The sequence below is a fragment of the Canis lupus genome, chromosome 15 (genome assembly GCF_011100685.1).
Source record: "Canis lupus familiaris isolate Mischka breed German Shepherd chromosome 15, alternate assembly UU_Cfam_GSD_1.0, whole genome shotgun sequence".
NCBI lineage: Eukaryota > Metazoa > Chordata > Mammalia > Carnivora > Canidae > Canis > Canis lupus.
Window position 1 is genome coordinate 46661322 of NC_049236.1, and position 21779 is coordinate 46683100.

Below are 21779 nucleotides of genomic sequence, written 5' to 3' on the forward strand. Positions count from 1 at the left end.
ATGACACTGATACTTTTGAAGACTATAGACCAGTTGTTTTTAAAATTTTAAAATTTCAATTCTAGAATAGCTAACTTCCAGTGTTATATTAGTTTTAGGTATACAAAATAGTGATCCAACAATCCTATACATTACTCAGTGCTCATCATGGTAAGTGTACTCTTTAATCCCCATCACCTATTTTACCCATCCCCTATCCACTTGCCCTCTGGCAACCACCACTTTGCTCTCTATAGTTAAAAATCTGATTTTTGGTTTGTCTCTATTGTTTTTTTTGTTCATTTGTTTGGTTTCTTAAATTCCACATGAGTGAAATCATATAATATTTGTCTTCCTCTGACTTATTTTGCTTAGCATTATACCTTCTAGATCCAGATGTTCTTTTTTATGGCTGATTAGTATTTCATTTTGTATATATAAACCACTGCTTTCTTATCCATTCATCTATTGATGGACACTTGGGTGGCTTCCATAATTTGGCTATTGTAAGTAATGCTGCAGTAAACATAGGGGTGTGTGTGTGTTTATGTTTGTATTTATTTATTTAATTTTAAAGATTTTATTTATTTATTTGAAAGAGTGAGAGAGAGTGAGCATGAGTGTGGGGCAGAGGGTAGCAGACTCTTTGCTGAGCAAGAAGCCTAATGCAGGGCTTGATGCCATGACCCCAAGATCATGACCTAAGCCAAAGGCAGACGCCACCAAAGGCTGACTGAGCCACCAAGGCACACCAGGGGTGCATATATTTTTTTCAAATTAATGTTTTCTTGTTCTTTGGGTAAATACCGAGTAATGAAATTATTGGCTCATATGATAGCTCTATTTTTAATCTTTTGATGAAACCTCCTTACTGTTTTCCACAGTAGCCCCACCAAATTGCATTCCCACCAGCAGTACACTAAGGTTCCTCACCAACACTTGTTATTTTTTGTTTTTTGATTTTAGCTCTTCTGACAGGTATGAAGTGATAGCTCATTGCAATTTCGGTTGACATTTCCCTGATAATTAGTGATGTTGAGCATCATTTCATGTGCCTGTTGGCTATCAGGATGTCTTTGGAGAAATGTCTGTTCATGTTTTCTGCACATTTTTAATTGGAATATTTTATGTTTGTATGTATTGAGTTGTATACATTAATTTTTTTCTTTTCTTTTTCTTTTTTTCTTTTTCTTTTCTTTTCTGTATATATTTATTTTTTATTGGTGTTCAATTTGCCAACATATAGAATAACACCCAGTGCTCATCCCATCAAGTGCCCCCCTGAGGGCCCGTCACCCAGTCACCCCCCCCCCCCGCCCACCTACCTTTCTACCACCCCTAGTTCGTTTCCCAGAGTTAGAAGTCTCTCATGTTCTGTCTCCCTTTCTGATATTTCCCACTCATTTTTTCTCCTTTCCCCTTTATTCCCTTTCACTATCTTTTATATTCCCCAAATGAATGAGACTGTATAATGTTTGTCCTTCTCCGATTGACTTATTGTATACATTCTTTATATATTTTGGATACTAACCCTTTATGATATATGTCATTTGCAAATATCTTCTCTCATTCAGTAGGTTTTCTTTTAGTTTTGTGGATTATTTCCTTTACTGTGCAGAAGCTTTTTATTTTGACATTCCAATAGTTAATTTTTTGCTTTTGTTTCTCTTGCCTTAGGATACATTTTTAGAAAAATATTGCTATGGGTGGTGTCAGAGAAATTCCTGCCTGTGCTCTCTTCTAGGATTTTTATATTTTCACGTCTCACATTTAGATATTCAATTTATTTTGAGTTTGTTTTTGTGTATGGTGTAAGAAAGTGGTCCATTTTCATTATTTTGCATGCAATTTTCCAGTTTTCCCAACATTATATGTTGAGGGGACTTTTAACCATTGCATATTCTTGCCTCTTTTGTCATATATTAATTGACCATATAAGTGTGAGTTTATTTCTGGGCTCTCTATCTGTTCCATTGATCTATGTGCCTAGCTTTGTAGTATATCTTGATATCTGGAATTGCCATATTTCCAGTTTTGTTCTCCTTTTTCAAGATTGCTTTGGCTACTTGGGGTCTTTTGTAGTTCCATACAAATTTTAGGATTACTTATCATAGTTCTGTGAAAAGTGCTGTTGGTATTTTAATATGGATTGTATTAAATGTGTAGTTTGCTTTGGGTGGTATAGACATTTTAACAATATTTGTCCTCCCAATCTGTAAGGATGGATATCTTTCCATTAGTATCATTTTCGTTTTCTTTCAACAGTGTTTTATAGTTTTCAGAGTACAGGTCTTTCACCTCCTTGGTGGAGTTTATTCCTAGATATTTTATTATTTTTGGAGCAATTATAAATGGAATTGTTCTCTTAATTTCTCTTTTTGTGGCTTCATTATCAGTGTATAGAAATGCAGTGAATTTCTGTGTATTGATTTTGTATCCCATGACTATACTGAATTCATTTATCAGTTCTAGTATCTTTTTGGTGGAATCTTTTGGGTTTTTTACATATAGTATCACATCATCTGCAAATAGTGAAAATTTTGCTTCTTCCTTACCATTTTGGATGCCTTTTATTTCTTTTTCTTCTCTGATTGCTATGGCTAGGACTTCCAATACTGTGTTGAATTAAAGAAGTGAGGATAGACATCCTTGTCTTGTTCTGATCTTAGGGGAAAAGCTCTCAGTTTTTCATCACTGAGGATGATGTTAACTGTGAGTTTTTCATATATGGTATATTCCCTCTAAACCTGCTTTTTGAGGGTCTTTATCAGGGAGGGATATTGTGCTTGTCAAATGCTTTTTTTTGTATCTATGGAAATGATGATATGGTTTTTATCCTTTCTCTTGTTGATGTGATGTATCATGTTGATTGATTTGTGATTATTGAACCACTCTAGCATCCTAGACATAAATCCTACTTGATCATGACAAATGACTTTTATTTTTTTGTGAATGATTTTTTCAATGTATTGTTGGATCAATTTACTAATATTTTGTTGAGGCTTTTTGCATCTGTATTCACCAGAGATACTATATAGTTCTCTTTTTTTAGTAATGTCTTTATTTGGTTTTGGTATCATGGTAATGCTGGCCTCAGAAAGAATTTGGAAGCTCTCCTTCATCGTCTATTGTTTGGAATAGTTTGAGAACAGTAAGTATTAACTTTTCTTTAAACGTGTGGTAGCATTCACCTGTGAAACTGTCATGTTCTGGACTTGTTTGTTGGAAGTTTTTTGATTACTGATTCAGTTTCATAGCTGCTAATCAGTCTGTTCAAATTTTCTTCTTCCTGATTCAGTTTTGAGAGGTTATTTGTTTCTAGGAATTTATCCACTTCTAGGTTATCCAATTTGTCGGCATATAATTTTTCATAATATTCTCTTGTAATCCTTTGTATTTTTGTGGCATCAGTAATTATTTCTTCTCTTTCATTTCTGATTTAATTTATTTTAATCTCCCCTCTCTCTCTCTCCGAATCTGGCTAAAGCTTGATAAGTTTTGCTGATTTTTTTCAAGAATCAGCTCCTGGTTTCATTGATCTGTTCTATTGTTTTTTCAGTTTCTGTTTTGCTTATTTTTGCTTTAGTATTTATTACTTCTTTCCTACTACTGGTTTTGGGTTTTGTTTGTTCTTTTTCTAGCTCCCTTAGGTGTAATGCTAGGTTTTTTTTTTTTATATTTGAGATTTTTCTTGCTTCTTGAGGTAGGCCTGTATTGCTATAAACTTCCCTCTTGAAGAGATTTTGTTGCATCCCAAAGATTTTGGCCTGCTGTTTTCATTTTCATTTGTCTCCTTGTGTTTTTTGATTTCCTCTTTGATTTCTTGGTTGATTTATTCATTGTTTAGTGGCATGTTATTTAACTTCCATATATTTGCTTTTTTCCCAGATTTTTTCTTATTAATTTCTAGTTTCATAGCATTGTGGTCAGACAAAAAAAAATGCATAGTGTGACTTTAGTCTTTGTGAATTTGTTAAGACTTGTTTTGTGGCCTAATATATGGTCTGTTCTGTAGAATGTTCTGTGTGCATTTGAAAAGAATGTGTATTCTGCTGTTTTAGGATGGGATGTTCTGAATATATCTGTTAGATCCATATGGCCCAACGTGTCATCTGAAGCTACTGTTTCCTTGTTGATTTTCTATCTGGATGATCAGTCTTTCCATTGAAATAAGTGGGGTGTTAAAGTCCCCTATGACTACTAATTACTATGGATTATTTCCTTTATGATTGTCATTAGGTGCTTTATGTATTTGGGTGCTCCCATTGTTATATTTGGATTGTTCACTTTATGATTATATAATGTCCTTTTTTCTCTCTTATTATACTCTTTGTTTTAAAGCCTATTTTGTCTGATACAAGTATTGCTACCCTGGCTTTCTTTTCACTTCCATTTGCATAACAACTGCTTTTCCATTCCTTACTTTTCAACCAACATGTGTTTTTAGGTCTGAAGTGAGTCTGTTGTAGACAGTATGGGTCTTGCTTTTTTTTTTTTTTTTTTTTTTTTTTTTTAAAGATTTTATTTATTTATTCATGATAGTCACAGAGAGAGAGAGAGAGAGAGATAGAGAGAGAGGCAGAGACACAGGCAGAGGGAGAAGAGGGAGAAGCGGGCTCCATGCAGGGAGCCCGATGTGGGATTCGATCCCGGGTCTCCAGGATCGCGCCCTAGGCCAAAGGCAGGCGCCAAACCGCTGCGCCACCCAGGGATCCCGGTCTTGCTTTTTTATTTATTCTATCAGTCTGTGTCTTTTGATTGGTACATTTAGTCCATTTACATTTAAAGTAATTATTGATAGGTATTTATTTATTGCCATTATGTTACTTGTTTTATGGTTGTTTTTGTAGTTCTTCTCTGTTACTTGGTTCTCTTGCTCTCTTCTCTCAGAGTTTGTTGGGTTTTTTAGTGATATACTTGGATTTCTTTGTCTTTGTTTTTTGCATATCACTGGTTTTTGATTTGTGGTTACCATTAGGTTTGTGTATAACCACTTCTGCATGTAGTAGTCTTTATTAAGTTCATGGTTGCTGGGATACCAGGGTGGCTCAGCAGTTGAGCGTCTGCCTTCAGCTCAGGGCATGATCCCAAGGTCTGTGATCAAGTCCCACATTGGGCTCCTTGCATGGAGCCTACTTCTCCCTCTGCCTGTGTCTCTGCCTCTCTCTCTCTGTGTCTCTCATGAATAAATAAATAAAATCTTAAAAAAAAATGTTCATGGTTGCTAAGTTTGAACCCATTCTTTACTCTTCTTCCCCCATGCTTTAGGTGCATGATCATTCTTTACATTTTCTTGTTTTGAGAATCCCATGACTAATTTTTATTTTATTTTTTTCTAAAGATTCATTTATTTGAGAGAGAGAGAGCATAAGCACATACTAGAGGGGAGGGGCAGAGGGAGAGAAGCAGACTTGCCATTGAGCATGGAGCCCAATGTGTGGCTCATTCCCATGACCCTGAGATCATCACTTGAGCTGAAATCAATAGTCAGATGCTCAACTGAATGAGCCACCCAAGTTCCCCAGCCTTGACTAATTTTTATAAATATATTTAATTTCACTGCTTTTGTGTATCCTACTTTTTTTACTCCTACTTATGGTGTTTCCTTTCCACTCAGAGAGTCCCCTAAAGGGGACATTTCTTGAAGAGCCTGGTTTAGTGGCCATAAATTCCTTTAACTTTTGTTTGGGAAACTTTCTCTCTCCTTCTATCTTTTTTTTTTTTTTTTAGATTTTTAAAAAATTTATTTATTCATGAGAGAGAGAGAGAGAGAGAGAGAGAGAGAGAGAGGGGCAGAGACACAGGCAGAGAGAGAAGCAGGCTTCATGCAGGGAGCCTGATGTGGGACTCAATCCCGGGTCTCCAGGACCAGGCCCTGGGCTGAAGGCGGCTCTAAACCGCTGAGCCACCTGGGCTACCCTCTCTCCTTCTATTCTGAATGATAACCTAGTTGGATAGAATATTCTTGGTTGCAGGTTTTTTCCTTTTAGTACTTTGAATATATTATGCCACTACCATTTGACCTGCAGAGTTTCTGCTGAAAAATCAACTAACAGCCTGTGTACATAACTAATTACTATATGTATTGGTGTAGATCTCCTTGGGCTGATTTTGTTGGGTGCTCTCTGTGTCTCCTGGATCTAGATTTCTATTTCCTTCCCCAGATTTGGGAAGTTTTCAGCTGTTATTTCTTCAAAAAAATTTTCTGTCCCCTTTTCCCTTTCTTTTTTTCTAGGATCCCTATTATATGAATGCTATTACCTTTGATGGTATTGCTGAGTTCCCTTGTCTATTTTCATTTTTATTATTTTTTCTCTCTGCTGTTCACCTGGATTGCTTTCTATTACCCTGTCCCCCAGGTTGCTGATCCATTCTTCTGCTTACTCTAGTTTACCATTTATTCTCTCTAGTGTGTTTTTAATTTCAGCTGTTGAGTTCTTCATCTCTGATTGATTCTTATATGTTTTCCGTCTCTTTGTTGATGATTTCACTGATATCCTCTACTATTTTTTCAAGTACTACGAGTATCTTTATTACCATTATTTTAATTTCTCAGGCATATTATCTCCATTTTGCTTAGGTCTCTTGCTATGATTTTCCTGTTCATTCATTTGGGACATATACCCTTGTCTCCTCATTTTTTCTAGCTCTCTATGTTAGTTTCTATGTGTTGGGCAATTCAGTTATATCTCTTGGTCTTAAAAATAGTGGCTTATGAATGAGAGGTCCTGTAGTGCCCTGCAGTGCAATGTCTCCTGTTCACTAGGACCTGGCATTTCATGGGTATCTTCTATGTGTTACTTACATGCTACTGTTGTTGCTGATCTGGCTTTGTTCAATCCAGTCATGTGCCATGGCTCTCTTTGCCTGTTGTTGGCCAGGTTTGGTCCCTGTGTTGTTAGGGAGCCAGTCTGGGGCCATTTTAGGCTTGAATTGAGTCAGAGCATGTATTTGCCAGAGAAACAGTAGCACAGAACTGTAGAGTGCTTTTTCTGAGTTGTCCCCTGTAAAGCTTTTTTGAGTGGGTATCTTCTGCAGTTAGACCTAATGTCTGCCCCTCAACCACTACTGGGGCTGCAGTTAGAATGATGTATCTGGTTATCCTCCCCTCTCCCTGGGGCAGGAGTCACTTTGGAGTGGTGCTGGCCACTGTTGGGGCTGTTTGCACAGTGTCAAAATCTTGGATGGGCTGTGGCCAATGATTTATTGGAGAGGGTAGGGGCCTGATGACAGCAAGGTCCACACTGGTGTGCTATGGGGGAGGATCTACAGCAGTTTGGGAAAATTCCTGCTGAGGCTGGCTGGGTTATGGGGGAACGTATCCACAGAAGTGTGGTGAGACAGGGGTGCTTTTAGCAAGCTAGGTAGAGAATGTTTGCCCTGCGCTGGTTCCTGCAGGTGTCTGTATAGCTAGGTTGGGAAGCAGGTTGGGTAAATGGTGCCATAAGCTCTTTTTTTTCTTGGAGATATCTTCCTAAGGATCCCTGCCCCCTCCAGCCTGTGCTCTGAGATTAGTAAATAAGTCACCTTCCTGTATACCCCAGGTGTTTTTCAGACTGCTGTTTCTATGCTGTATCTCAGCAGGGCTGTTTGTTGTGCTGTTTAATGATGGGAATTCGGTTTCCTCTCCCTCTTTAGCTCCCCAAGCCAAGCCCACTGATTTTTAAAGTGCCAGATGCTAAGCCCCATCAGGAACTTGTGAAGAAGCCCAGCCCTCTTCAAAGCCAAATGTTATAGAGAGTCCGCTTCCCAGTGTGTGTTTCCCATGCCTGAGGTGTCTGGTGTGGGGTCTGGTTCTCTCCCTTCTCTGTGCCCACTGTGTCTCTTCCTGCAGACAGTCCTACGGGTCCATTTGCTCTTCGTTCCCTCTTTTTTTTTTTTTTTTGGTGTAGCATCTTCTGTGCATTTAATTGTGGGGAGTCTACTCTGCCAGTCTTTTGAGAATTTTCTGGGTTATTTGCACTGATGGTGGGTGCTATTGAGTTGTAACCATGAGATGAAGTGAATTGATCCTATTACACCATCTTCCCTGGAAATTGAGACCAGTTGTTTTATAAAATTATCTTTATTTTAAATCTTTATTCATGATTAGATTCAGGTTATGTATCTTTGGGAGGTAAATGATGTTGATAATTGTAAGCAAATCAGCTGGGAAGTTTGAATGGCTGGGGGCTGGAATCCTCTGGAGGCTTCCATATTCACATCTGGTGCCTAGGCTGGGGTGATTCAGAGGCAGGGCTCCTCTGGGACTACTGAAGCATAGTTTCCTGCAGCACAGGGTTCATCACCTAGCTTGTGTTTTCTCACAGAGCATGGCAGCCTAAGGGAGTGTCCTAGCCACCAAGAAAGGGACTGTAGAGCCTTTCATAATCTAGCATCCACAATCCTATTACATCATTAATGCATATGCTATTGGTTGGCATGCTCAGGAACCTGCCCAGATTCAAGGGGAAGGGATATTGATGCCACTCTTGATAGAAGAGTGTCAACAAATTTATGATCATGTTTTATTTTATTTTTATTTTTATTTTTTTTATGATCATGTTTTAAAACTGTAGAGGGTGACATCTGTCAGATTTTTAAATCATAAAAACAGCTTTATTCCCTTTGTAATTAATGGTTATCCATTAGGAAATAGCCCAAGAATATTTAGAATCCTATTCCACAGTAGACTTTTATCCTTTAGTGATAGCATGTATTGATCGCTCTTCAACATTTATGATTTGGGATTTATTTATTTATTTCGCAAAGTTTATTGAGCCATAGTTATAGAGCAATAGTACAAAGCATCTGAAGAGGGAGGGGATCTGAGAGGTTTGCCTTCTGATATGGGATTTAAATTACATAAAAATCTTAAACATAATATGCTCATCTCCCAGTAAATAAACATATAATGATGATAGACCCTGTTGGATTCTTGAATAATTCCTGTAACAAAGATAAGCATGACCCAATTTGATGGGTACTAAACAATTTGTACAGATATAAGTTACAAGCACTCACTTATTAGAATGTCAACAGAAATACAGATGAAGAAGTTCTGCTGTGTGTGGTTCTGTGGCTATTTTATCCTGATTGTTCTTTCCTTTCACTTAAAGGAATGCGCTTAAGGCACAACTCATCATTCATCATATTTGGAAATATTTGTGTCAAAGCTGGTCCTAGGAGAAGTGAAATCAGTTGAGGGAGAGTCCTTTTGCACTTCAGACAGAGCTATAATAACTGACATGTAATCCAAGAATATAAGCATTAACCTTTTGAGCCTTATATTCAAAGGTGCAGGAACTAGGTAAAGATTATGCTTTCATCATATTTAAGTCTTATTAAAATGAATTGTGCAGTATATACTGAAGAAGACAGTAACAGGTGCCAGTATGTGTGACTTCCACAGAGACTTGAGTTGGCAGGGTGAAGGTCTAAACACAGGGCTTCTTGGAATATTCTTAAAATTATGCAGGAGTATTTTCTAAATTCCTAATTAGAAACATTTCAAGGAGGTGAAATCTAGCTATATCCTAATGTGTTTAGAAATCAAATGTCGCCCAAGGCTTATTCCTAACAAACGTGAATGGCAGAGGTCACCCCTCACATGTAATTAAGGACTGAATACTGAAAAATTTTAGAAGACTGAGATTTATACATTTTTATAGTCATGTATTGATTTCTTTAGAATGAGACAAATGTTACATGGGAGAAAATATCTCTGAAGAATTGTCATTAAAATTTTAACGGAAATGTTTCTGTGTTTGAGATGATAGGTGGGTTTTATCTTCTTTAAAGAGTTGTTTCTTTTTAATTTTGCAGAATTTCTATAAGGAATATGTGTTATCACTTTTGTAACATGAATAAATTGTACAGTTGACATTTGAGCAATAGGAGTTTGAACTGTACAGGTCCACTTACAGATTTTTTTTAAGCTAAATACAGTACTATAAATGTATTTTCTCAAAATTTTATTTAGCTTACTTTATTGTAAGAATACAGTGTATAACATGTACAACACACTAAATATGTGCTAATCAACTGTTTATGTTAGTAAAGACTCATGGTCAACAGTAGGCTATTAGCACTTAAGGATTTGGAAAGTCAAAAGTTTTATGTGGATTTTTGATTGCATGGGGAAGGGGAGGCCAAGCTTAAGGGTTGGCCTCCCCAGGGTGCCTCCCTAACCCTCAAATTATTCAAGGGCCAACTCTAATTTAAATTAAAAAATTACCAATAAATGAAACCAAACTATTCTTATAAATTTAAAAACTGATGATTTAATATGAAGGCTAGTAAACATCCCCTGACCATACCCTGCAGCTTCTCATAAAGGACCCCATTGGCCACCTTCAAAACATGGTTTTGTTTTAGGCATTTAATTTTTATGAAAGTTAAAGTGGAGGGAAAATAAAAAGTCTGTTGCACTATTTCCTAAATATGTAGGCCATGCCTGGGGGCATACATACTTGAAAAAGGTTTCAGATGATTCTGATAAATATAGTCATATATATGTGCCTTCAGGAGATATTTTCTTCACTGTGATTAAAATTCACACATTTCCTTTTAGGGAACAAATAGATCTATGGCTTATTTTCTCTTTCTAGGGAATGGTCATTGTGGCCTACTCAAGTGACTATGGGTCATGGCTTGTATTCCAAAAAAAGTTTCATTCACCTTGAAAATATCATAAAATGATGAGGCAGTCCATTCTGAATGTGTTTACTTGTATTCAGTTTAAAGTGTCATAACTATCATTGAAGGAGGGTCCTGCTTTTCATCATGGCTAGAGCTAGTGCTGGGTTAGGGAGGCCTCTTCTTGTGGATTCCCAGAATGACCTTTGGGGACTGCAAGTGGTATACTTCCTGTGTTCTGATCCTCTGTGCTGCTGTTCAGATCAAGTGATTTCTACGGGAGCATTGAGTCCTACAAAGGTAAGGGGTAAAAAGGAACAAAAAAATTGGGGGCGAAGTGGTACACCAGAATTGGAGGAGGAGGAGAAAGAGAAAAAAGAAAGGAATATCCTGTATAAAGTATGCTTCATTGTTGATGTGGAGTATCTCTATTTCTTTAATGTTATTCTAGGCTTTTATTGCTGAAATGAAAACTTTTTTATTTGTATATGAGCAAAGGATACATTGATTGCAAAAAATAAAATTCTAGGTAGGCATCGGGTTTTTATTTAGTGAAGAACATTTGTTGACACTTGGGTTTTGAAAGTCAAAGTTACAGCTGTGTTTGGGAAAGTGTATTCTTCTGACTTGGGAAGGTGTATGCTTACGTCTCCCAGATGTTTGCAGGTGCAAATTGATAAAACTGCACCTGGAGTGTTTTTAAAGGTTTGCAAACCAGAAAACAACATTTTATAACTGGGAATATATGTTCATACTGTAAGTGTAAGAGTAGTGTAGCTTTGGCTTAGCCAGGAAAAGTTTACCATTATGAATTGATAGGGGAGATAGTTATTTAGTGAACCTATGAACATTTTCTTAATGCCATTTAGTTCCCAATATATCAGAGTTGTTATTTTTCCCCCCCAGAGTTATCTCTGTCAGTTCTTGTTGAATGCTCAAAAAACCAGGGCACTGATGTTGCTTCACAGTTAATACCACTAAAAATACCCATGGTGTAGGATAGGTAGTTCTGGGGTATGTGGGTATGTTTCATGATATAAAGTCTGGTAAATAAAAGTTGTCATTTACTGAAATCTTTTTTTTTTTCTTCTCATTTACTGAAATCTTGAAGTTAAAAAACCAGTCAGTTATGTATTACTGTAGTGCATGGAGTGCTACCGACATCGAATGAGGTATTCTCCATTAGGACTTGGGAAGGGGTCTGAAAATGTCTCTAGAATCTAAAGCTAAAAGCTTAGAAAGAATGAAACACAGCAACACAGCAACTCTAGCAATTTGAAAAATTCCAAAAAGTACACTCTTTTTCTTCTTTCTTTCTTTCTTTCTTTCTTTCTTTCTTTCTTTCTTTCTTTCTTTCTTTCCTTCTTCCTTCCTTCCTTCCTTCCTTCCTTCCTTCCTTCCTTCCTTCCTTCCTTCCTTCCTTCCTTCCTTCCTTCCTTCATTGATTTAGAGTTTTAAATTTATTTTTTTTGAGAGAGAGAGGGAGAAAGAATCTGAAGTGGACTCCACAGTGAGCACAGAGCCCGACTCCGGGCCTAATCCCACAACCACGAGACCATGACCTGAGCCGAAACCAAGAGTCAGATGCTTAACCGACTGAGCCATCCAGATGCCCCAGTCTTTTTTTTTTTCTTTTTTGGGAGTGGGTGGGTGTTGTAAACCAAAATTGAAGTTGTTTTTCAAAAAGCTCATGGTAAGTCAGAGCCACAGTGAAAGCCTAGGGCTGCAGTGAAAGCTGGAGCCTATAGGATGAATGGACTGGGACTGGGAATGTCTCCTAACCCCCGCCCCCTCTTACCCTCTCATTCTTCCTGGCTGCCTTTCCCTCTCTCCTCTGAGACATAGTAGAAGGGGCCTCATGCTGACAGGTAGCTGTGGGACTGTAAACAAAATCGTACAACATGGTCCAATGTCAGCCTCACACATCTTCCTGTTGAGGCTTGCATCAGATAATGCATGTGAAAGCACTTGGAGGAACTGTGGCTATTATGGAAAATCTCCCCTGATGAGGAAGCACATGCATAAAGAGCAGTCTGTTGGAAAGAAAGGATAAGAGCCAGCAAGATGGCATTGCGGTCTTGGTCTGGGAATAAAGCTTGAGTTTACCACTAACTAGTGGTATAAATATGAGCAAATCTTTAACCACAGGGGCCTCAGTTTTTTCAACTGTGAGATAAAGGTCTTTGGCTAAGTGATAAGTAGGATACTTTTCAGCTCTGAAATTCTGGGTGTTATTGAACCAGAACAAATGTGAAGCCTTAGAATATTTCCAGCATCAAATCTAAACCCAACTGGTATTTCACTGTCAAGTCTCTATTGTCAATTCTAGTTACATTTTCTGTAAAAGACCTGTATTTAGTCATGGGGTCAAGCTGATTCAAGGACAGACTGCTGGAAAATTTTCAGAGTTCTCTGTGTATCGCTCACAGTAGCTAAATTCTGAAGTTATGTTGTAGACAAAAGATTTATGCTACCTTGGTGCCAACTTAGAGTCATACAACCTTAAGGTGATGAATGTTTGTCTCAACACACTATGGACTCTGAAGCTGAAAGCAATAGTTGGCCATTCTGTAGTTAAATATTGTGGAAAGAAGATTGGAAGTTTTATTTCTGTCCCTCTTTGTATGTTAAATGTTGACCAAGGGGAGTAGGCACTGATTTCCAACCTCCTTCTGGCTGTACCTCTCTGTTTATGAGTAGTATAGTTAGGTGAGATATGCCATCATCAAAGGGGACATAGTGTGAATGGGGCTTAATGTGATTGGCTAATACTGGAGACTGGGCAGCAGAGTGACTGACACATTCACACTGGAGTCAGGAAATCTGGGTTCAAATCATTGTAGGTCAGGCACTTATGTCAGACATATTTCAACTACCCAATCATTGCAACTATTATTATTCAAGATGATAGGAATATGCACACATATGGGTAATCTTCCTATTGCAGTTAAAGAATAGTGAATTCTTCTTTAGAAACATGTAAAAAAAAATGGTCTCATCCCCCTTAATTTCCTTTAACCATATTACTAATTAATTTAGTTGAATCAAATGCTTTGGGTTCAAGTTGGGTATTAAAGAAAAATTTTCAGAGACCATTTTGGTTTCCTGTTATCTTCAAAGCATTTCTAGCAGACATAGTCCGATCATTTCCATGTGTGGCCCCTGGTAGCAGAGCAGGAAGGACTTGGGGAGGTATTTATCTGTACGGCTAAGTCCCATGGGCATAAACACGCAGTTTGTTGAGTCTGAGGAATCTGTGGCTGAAAGATGGTGCTAGACTTGTGTTTGTGCTGACACCCAGGAGACCTGAATACTCACTTACTTACCTGACACACTTACGTGCAGAGTTTTGTTTTTTGTCGTTGGATTGTGTGGTTTGAGTTTTTCTGTGTTGTAAAATACGTAGGTGCAGTGAAGAAACTTTCTACCCTGAAAAACTTTTGAGTAAACTTGATCTTTTAGTATTGTCTCAGATGACTTCACCTGCCCTACAGTGAAGGTAGCCTGATGCCAGGGAAGTTAGAAGCATCCAAAGATTTTGGAAAGAGACCCAGGCAGTAAAGGAATTTGCCTCCATGCTGTGGTTCTAAATTGGGAAGTCAGTGTTACAGTTAAAGATGACACACAACTTGGCCACATAGAACAAGATAAGCAGAATTGTAACTTCTCAAAACAGATGGCCAGAAAACAGGTCAAAACTTTCAAAGTAAACAGTTTACTGTTTCTTCTTCTCCTAAGTTTAAAAAAGAATATTTTAAAAAAGTTGTTTCTGGTGTTTCAGAGAGAACCATGAAAGCATAGCTTTGTAGTTTAAAAAACAAAAAAACTTTGAGTACTTGAGGCTAGTGCCTTGGCAAACAAGATAGATACACATGAAAGGTAATGTGTTCTTGTAACATCTTGGAGGATGTAGCACTATGATAGTGAGTCTTAGGTAGATAACCTCTTATATAGGTAATCTGAGATTATACAATATCCTGTTTTACTCTTTTTAAACAGATATAGAACAGTATAGTTGGTGATTCCCCCCCCCCCAAATTAAATTTTGTTTGTTTTTTAAACTGATGACAGGGTCTTTGGAATCAGAGCTGAGAGGGGAGATACCAACTCTACCAGTTTCAAACTTGAGACTTGGATTAATTATTTAATCTTTGAGTGTTTATCATTTTAAAATGTGGGGAACAATGCTTCCCTCAAAAGTTGTGAGAATATTAAAGAGAAAGCCTACTACCTAGTAGGTGTTTTTTAAATGTGAAATGTATTCAATGAAAAAGGAAGTAATTTAAATCCCAGATTTTAGTGCTGAAGTGCACAAATAATTATGTGATTCTAGCTGACTTGGAAATTTTAATAATGGGCTCTATTTGTTTCTTCTGCCCATTGCTTGACGAGATTTTTCCATAAATATTTTAGAATCCTAGTGTTTAAGAATAACTAAACAGTGAATTTGAGGAATATTCAAGACCTGAAGAAATTAGTGCCATCTCAAAATGGTGGTTGAGCCCGGTAGTGAGGGTCTCAATCTATTTTTATTGTCATTACTTACTATATGTGATCGTATTACAAATATCATCAGCTCTCATTTATTTCTGATTACTATGGGCCAACTGCTGTAGTAAATGCTTATAAACATCTTCTCATTTAATCCCTGTAATGACATGAGATCTAGTTGTTATAGCCCTTATACAGATGAGAAAGTGAGGTACCTTGTTTTAAGGAATAGCTCTAAACTTCCACAGCTGAGAAGACTTAAAAGCTAGGGTAATGTCTTTGCAAGTTAGCAAATGTGCTTTGGTACTCCCTAATTCAGATAATAGGTTAATTCTTTGAATTGTTAATAATACAACATGGAGTTTATTGAGGGAGTGGATTGTATTTAGAATCTTTGAGATATTTTACTCTAATTAGGATTTGGGCAGGTCCAAGGAAATGATTGTATATGTTCAGTGCCAGTTTTTCTGAAATAATTTTTCTGGTATTTTGGTTTTGACTTGGTTTATCCAACAAAATTATAGAGTGCTGTATAATGATTGTCCGAACGGGCATTTTTCAGCCTTGGCTACACAGAAGAATCACCTGGAACCTTTAAAATGAATATCACGGCAGCCCAGGTGGTTCAGTGGTTTAGTTTAGTGTTGCCTTCGCCTTCAGCCCAGGGCATGATCCTGGAGACCCAGGATCAAGTCCCACGTCAGGCTCCCTGCATGGAGCCTGTATCTCTGCCTCTCTTTCTTTCTGTATCTCTCATGAATAAATAAATAAAATCTTAAAAAAATAAAATGCAAATCAAAGAAAAACAAAACAAACCTGAAGCCCAGTCCCCAGTCCCAGATGTAATTTCTCCCCAGTTTTATTCAGATTTAACTGGCATACACTATTTATATTAGTTTAAGGTGTATAGTATAATGATTTGGTATATATATATATATATATATGCATAGAAATGATTACCACGGTAAGCTTGGTTAACACCCATCACCTCCCATACTTAAAATTTTTTTGTTTCTTGTGATGAGAACTTTTAAGGATTACTCTCTTAATAGCTTTCAAATATGCAGTACAGTGTTGTTAACTATAGTTACTGTGCTGTACATTATATCCCCCGAACTTTATTTATCTTATACCTGGAAGAAATTTGTACCTTTTGATCACTTTCATCCATTTTCTCTCTATCCCCATTCCCCTGTCTCTGGCAACCACCAATCTGTTCTATTTCTAGGAGTTAGGTTTTTGTTTTTTTGTTTTTTTGTTTTTTTGTTTTGATTCCTCATATAAATGAGATCATAAAGTATTTGTGTTCTCTGTCAGATTTCACTTAGCATAATGCCTTCAGTGTCTATCCATGTTGCCACATGTGGCAAGATATCCTTGCCTTTTTATGGCTGAATAATATTCTCTCAGGTATTCTGATGTATACTAAACATTGTCATAAATTATTCTGGAGCCTTCTGGAGGCTCAGCCCTGGGATGTCTCAGCTCATTCCCCCGAGAGCATTGGAGTCACACTCCCAGGTCCCATCTTGCTTGGTGGTTGGGCTTTGTAGACTCCTGGCTGCTCCCACAACTCACCATCCCCCACACACCTACCCATCCTCTTACCCTGAGGTGTGTGGAGGGAACAACAGTGTGGCTCTCTCTTTTTTTTTTTTTTTTTTAATGTGGCTCTTAAAGAAAAATCTGTTCAGAAGGTTATCAGCTGTCCAGCATCAGTTCTGGGTATGTAACTTTACCATTGTTTATTTAGGCTTTGGAATATATTGGCCCTGTGTATTGTTTGGTTTCCTATTTCAGTACCGTCCCAGAGGCATTTCCTATATTTGTAAAGATCAAACATAGGTAAATCAAGAGGCTATTCCAAAAGTTGGTCACACACGTGTGCTCTTTTTTTTCAGTGGGAGAAAGTTTTCCATCTTTTCTTCTCTCCTTCACATTGCATTACTCTTCTCAGCCTAACTTCTCTCATGTTCCCACTGCCCCACAACCTTCTTTCATTTGTACAGCGACAGATGGTAATAAATCCAGCTGTGGACAGTAGTTTAGGCAGCAGAGGATTTTTTTTTTTTTTTTTGAGGCAGATAAGCAGTTTGCTATTTGCCAGAGTGTACTGTTTGGAACACAGAGTCTATGGAAATATGGTATTAGCAGGTTACCAGTTGGAGCACTAAATTAAATTTTCCCCAGCAAATATTTGTCCAGAGTAATTTAAATCATTTTGTATTCCATTTACACATGAGGGGGCAGTATGATACTATAAAGCAAAGGCTCTGTTGAAATTGTCTATTTTTATTGGTATATAATAGTTTTTTAGGTGACAACTTTTAGACTCTGTGATGATAACTCTGACATGGTTGTTAGTTGTTAATGTGATACGTGTATGTGATACCCTCACTCGTATACTCAGGTCACACGCCTGGTTTTATTTAAATGCGTAAATAGTCATTTCCTTGTGGCAGTGGGGCTTTCCCACAGTGCCTTTTACTGTGAATTGTATATTTATGTTTTGTTTAATGCTAGCTAGCTTTCTTCTTGTTTTCCTGCTTTTACTTGGGGCACATCAGCCCTCTTGGAGATGCAGTGTTTATTAGGTGGATGTGTTTAAATATTTTATTTTATGACCTCATCGAAGACTGAAGTGTCTGCTTCTGAACTCAGGCCTTGGCAGCTGTGGAAGGTCTATTTTAAATCACCTCTGCATGACATGCTTCCCTTTATGGCATAGATTACTTTTCTCAAAAGAAAAAATTGCTAAGCAAAGAAGCAGCACATTTTAATTAATGTTATTATTGTTGATGTATGAGCGACATGGTAGGTAATCAAGGTGCTAGTATTCTATGTCTCCTAAATGGAAGGGAAGGGAAATTATTAAAAGAAGTTGGAGGGTATTAATAGATAAAATCTATAAAGCAGATTTATGGAAAACGTACATGGGAATCTGAAAGGTAATAAGCATAAGCTATTTTTAAATGTGTAAAGAATATTTGCAGTCATATGTTTCTGTTTATGTAGTTTGAAAAAAATTGAGACCAGCATTTGGCATAAATATAACCCTGTACAAAATTTAATGGGATATTTACTTCTAATGTTTTATCCTGGCTACTTTCTTTGTGGAGGAATAGCTGTGGCATTGTTTACACCTGGTAAAGATAATTATATGTATTTAGTTTGGAAATGAATTTATTTTGAAATGTAATGATTGGATGTTGCTTTTACTTAATTTTAATGGGAAATTTTATTTTGAAATCTTCTGTTAAAAAAATAAATGAAAGGCTTATGACCTGTACCCAAAATTTGAAGGAATGGATTTTTGGCTCCAGCCTGTTTTGGATGAACTCCAAATCAAATGTTGTTTGATACTGGTTCACTATTGCAACACACAGGTTTCTGTTCATGGGAAATGATTAATGTCCTTTATGCTTTGATGGCAGATTTTTAGGACCCTGCCTGATGCCACATTCCCGGAGCCAATCCCCCTATCAACATCACCCCCAAATGCTCCACCAAGGCAATCGAAGAGACAAGGCCAGAGGACTAAGAGACCCGTGGCTGTATATAATCTTTGTCTTGAGCTAGAGGATGGTAAGATGTTAATTATGTTTTTCTGCTTCACAGCATGCCGAGAGTATGGTATATCATATGTCCGCAAGGGAGGGCCATGGTTTTCCTTTCCTTTGTGTTTCGATTTTTTTAAAGATGATAATTCTTAAAATTAACAAGGAGGGTAAAGCTTTCTTGTCAGAGAGAGAATGCAAGTTTCAGGTTTGTGTTTGTATCTGTTATGCATGTTTCTTTTTTTATTTTTAAAAGACAGCTTAAATTTCTTTTTTTGGGAGACTTGTGTGACCTCCTGTGAGGTTATATAACTCTGAGACAAATGGAAGGGGAACTAAAATTAAAGCAGATCTTTTGAGAGGAGCTGATAGTCTAATGTTAAATGCACCTAGATTAGAGGCATGGTTTTCTGTTGCACTAGAGTTTAGAGCTCCTGCATTTCACTTGGCCCATTTTTCTGACTTCTTTGTGAGGTCAGCATCACCTCATACAGCAGGGGTGGCAAAGCGGACCTGCCATTTTGGTGAGGGGCAGGCCACAGTGGAACTCTGGCAAATGGAAGATCTCCTCTCCCATGCTGGCTGCCATGTTCCAGTTACTTGTTGTCTTGCGGCCACATTGTCTCCATATTGCCAGATTGCCTCGTTTTTTAAAGAGAGCTTGGAAATTTGAAATTTAAACACTGATCTCTACAAAACAAGACTGTGCCTGTAGAAGTCACTGGTTGCCAGTTTGTAATCACATACTTATTGGTGTGAAGAGTAAGATGATCCTGGTCTCAGAATCTCCCTTTTTAGTAGGCATGTCTGAAATTTTGACTCTCTCACTGTTAGACTCATACTTGTTGAGGACATTTCCTGAATTTGAAATTCATCTTCATTCTTCTTATCCTTCCCCTGCTCCTTCTTTTTTTTTTTTTTTTTGTATCTTCCCTCTATTATCCTTTCAGACTACCAAAGTTATTTTGGTTTGAACTATGAGGCAATTGTCAGAGGGAGGAAGGGAATGCAGATAGAAACAAATATAGTACCTTCATCATAAGGAGCTATATAGTCAAATGTCCAGCTAGTTAATATCCAGAGATCCATTTAAGTGAGTGACAACTGACTTGGGAGTCTCTACAAGAAGACTCAGAATGCTTCCTGTAATAACATGGGGGTCTAAGGTGTGCTGGTATTCTTTTACATTGTTTAAGACATGCATCATATGACACAACTATTAGTTTTACAGTCAGATCCTTATTTTCCAGAGGAAGAGCATGAATCATTAAAATCAACATAATTTCAGAGCTTCCTTTTAGACATCAGTTTCAACTTTTGATCCCACCTAACTTTTTTGTTCTCTTTTTTTCTCACCTTCACTCTCTCAACAGAGTTGCTAATAAGGAGTAAAACTGACTGGTTTGAATTGCACCTTTTCTTGTATCTCACTTGTCCTCTGGTGGAAGTGTTAATAAATAGTGAAAGAGGCTAATGTTGGGAAGTAGGAAGAGAAAAAGAAGTCAGGGAGATACAGAATAATATCTACATTGGATCATTGGCCCTTGACAAAACTGAATTGGCTATATTTCATAAAGGAAATGACCAAAGAGGGACTGTTTGTCTCAGAATCACATCTACTTTTTTGGTATTTTTAAGGAATTAAATCATAATATCCAATCTATATACATGGCATACTGATCTTTTGATCATTGGGTTACTAAGTGATTATTAATGGGTAAGAAGTTGCTGAAGTGGTGTTTGGCACATCTTTTATGGGAATGCTCAAGATGATACATAATCATGGCTTTCCTCGTTTTTAGGTCATATAATAATTCTTAATTATTTGATTATAAGGGAAAAACATTGTGAAATATTCAATTCCTTTAGTCTGTTTTTATATTCATTATTTATATGAGGTTTTATTCTACCTTTTGTATTTTATAACTTTACATTAATCTTTCTTGATTGCAGCCTTGGAATTTGTTGTTGGTGTTGCAAGTTGTCAGAATCAGGAAAGTCCATGATTTTGTTGCAGAGTGATTTTATTTTATCCTAGAGGTCATAAGATAAAACAATTGAAAACTATTATTTATCCCTCCACCCCCCATTATTTGTAGCTAAGCTTTAGTGAAACTCAAGTCATGTTAAAAAGAATTATTTCAGAGAGAACAAAATTGGGTCTACGTACTGCATTTTCCCAAAAAAAATGTAAGTAGGAGATAAATAAAGAGAACATCTTTTGAAAGGAAGCATATAGGGAAGGGTTACTGAAAAACTGTGTTATTGACCATCACTTAGCATATTGAAAACTCTGCCCTCTTCCAGGAAAAAAAGTCTATTCTTGCCATTAAGACTTAAATGTTATTTTTTTTTTTCAGTAGCCTGAGTTCTGTAATTTTCAACTCAAGGATTTTTAAAAGTTTAGTCTTTTTTTTTTTTTTTTTTGTATTTTTCTTATCAATGTTAGTCGTCACCTGCTATGTTTCTCTAGGTTTAGTTAAGGTATGCATTACAGCCAACTTTGGTGGATTATTTTTCCCCATATTGTAGCTTATATGAATCTGATAGAAAATTTAAATGCAAAAACACTCTCTCTCCCATTTATGCACTGTAGTATATATTAATTTTGACTTAATGAAACCCAGGGCAGATAGTTTTTGTTTAAATTTAGGTGTATTATCTGCCAAGATTCAAGGAACTAGATTGGATAACTGGAGATTTTCTTCAGACCTATGATTTGGTCACAGATTTGGTGTTTGAGTTAAGTCATTTGTAGTATGTTATTTCTTCTTCTGCATTGAGTAGGGTATGAAACTGTGTGATATACCAAGTAGCCAACCCTGGAAAATGGCCAGAATTGGCTTCAATTTAACATCAGGCAGATCAAAAGGTCATTATTAACAAAGAGTCAGCAAGCCTGTTACATGAGCTGAAGTAGGATAGGTCTGGAAGCAGAGAATCCAAGCTGGCATAAAATGAGAGCGAAACCCTCTGCTATTAGACATGATTTTTATTATGGTATGTTCAACCCCACCCCCATCCCAATTGAGAGATGACCAGTTTAATTAAAGACGCCTAGTATCTTTGTTAAAGACTTTAATTGGCTTTGGCACATTTAGCCATACTGTATACACAATGCTCATTATTTTTCTT

At 37.1% G+C, this 21779-nt stretch overlaps 1 protein-coding gene across 6 annotated transcripts in view; it reads left to right on the plus strand.

The window, feature by feature from the left end:
- ARHGAP10 (Rho GTPase activating protein 10) overlaps positions 1-21779 on the plus strand; it is a 318329-nt gene that overhangs the window by 248706 nt on the left and 47844 nt on the right. For all 6 annotated transcript variants that reach the window (XM_038558962.1, XM_038558960.1, XM_038558961.1 and 3 more), the window contains one exon: positions 18522-18672. In XM_038558962.1, the coding sequence (XP_038414890.1) occupies positions 18522-18672 (151 nt within the window). The remainder of the gene's footprint in view (positions 1-18521; positions 18673-21779) is intronic.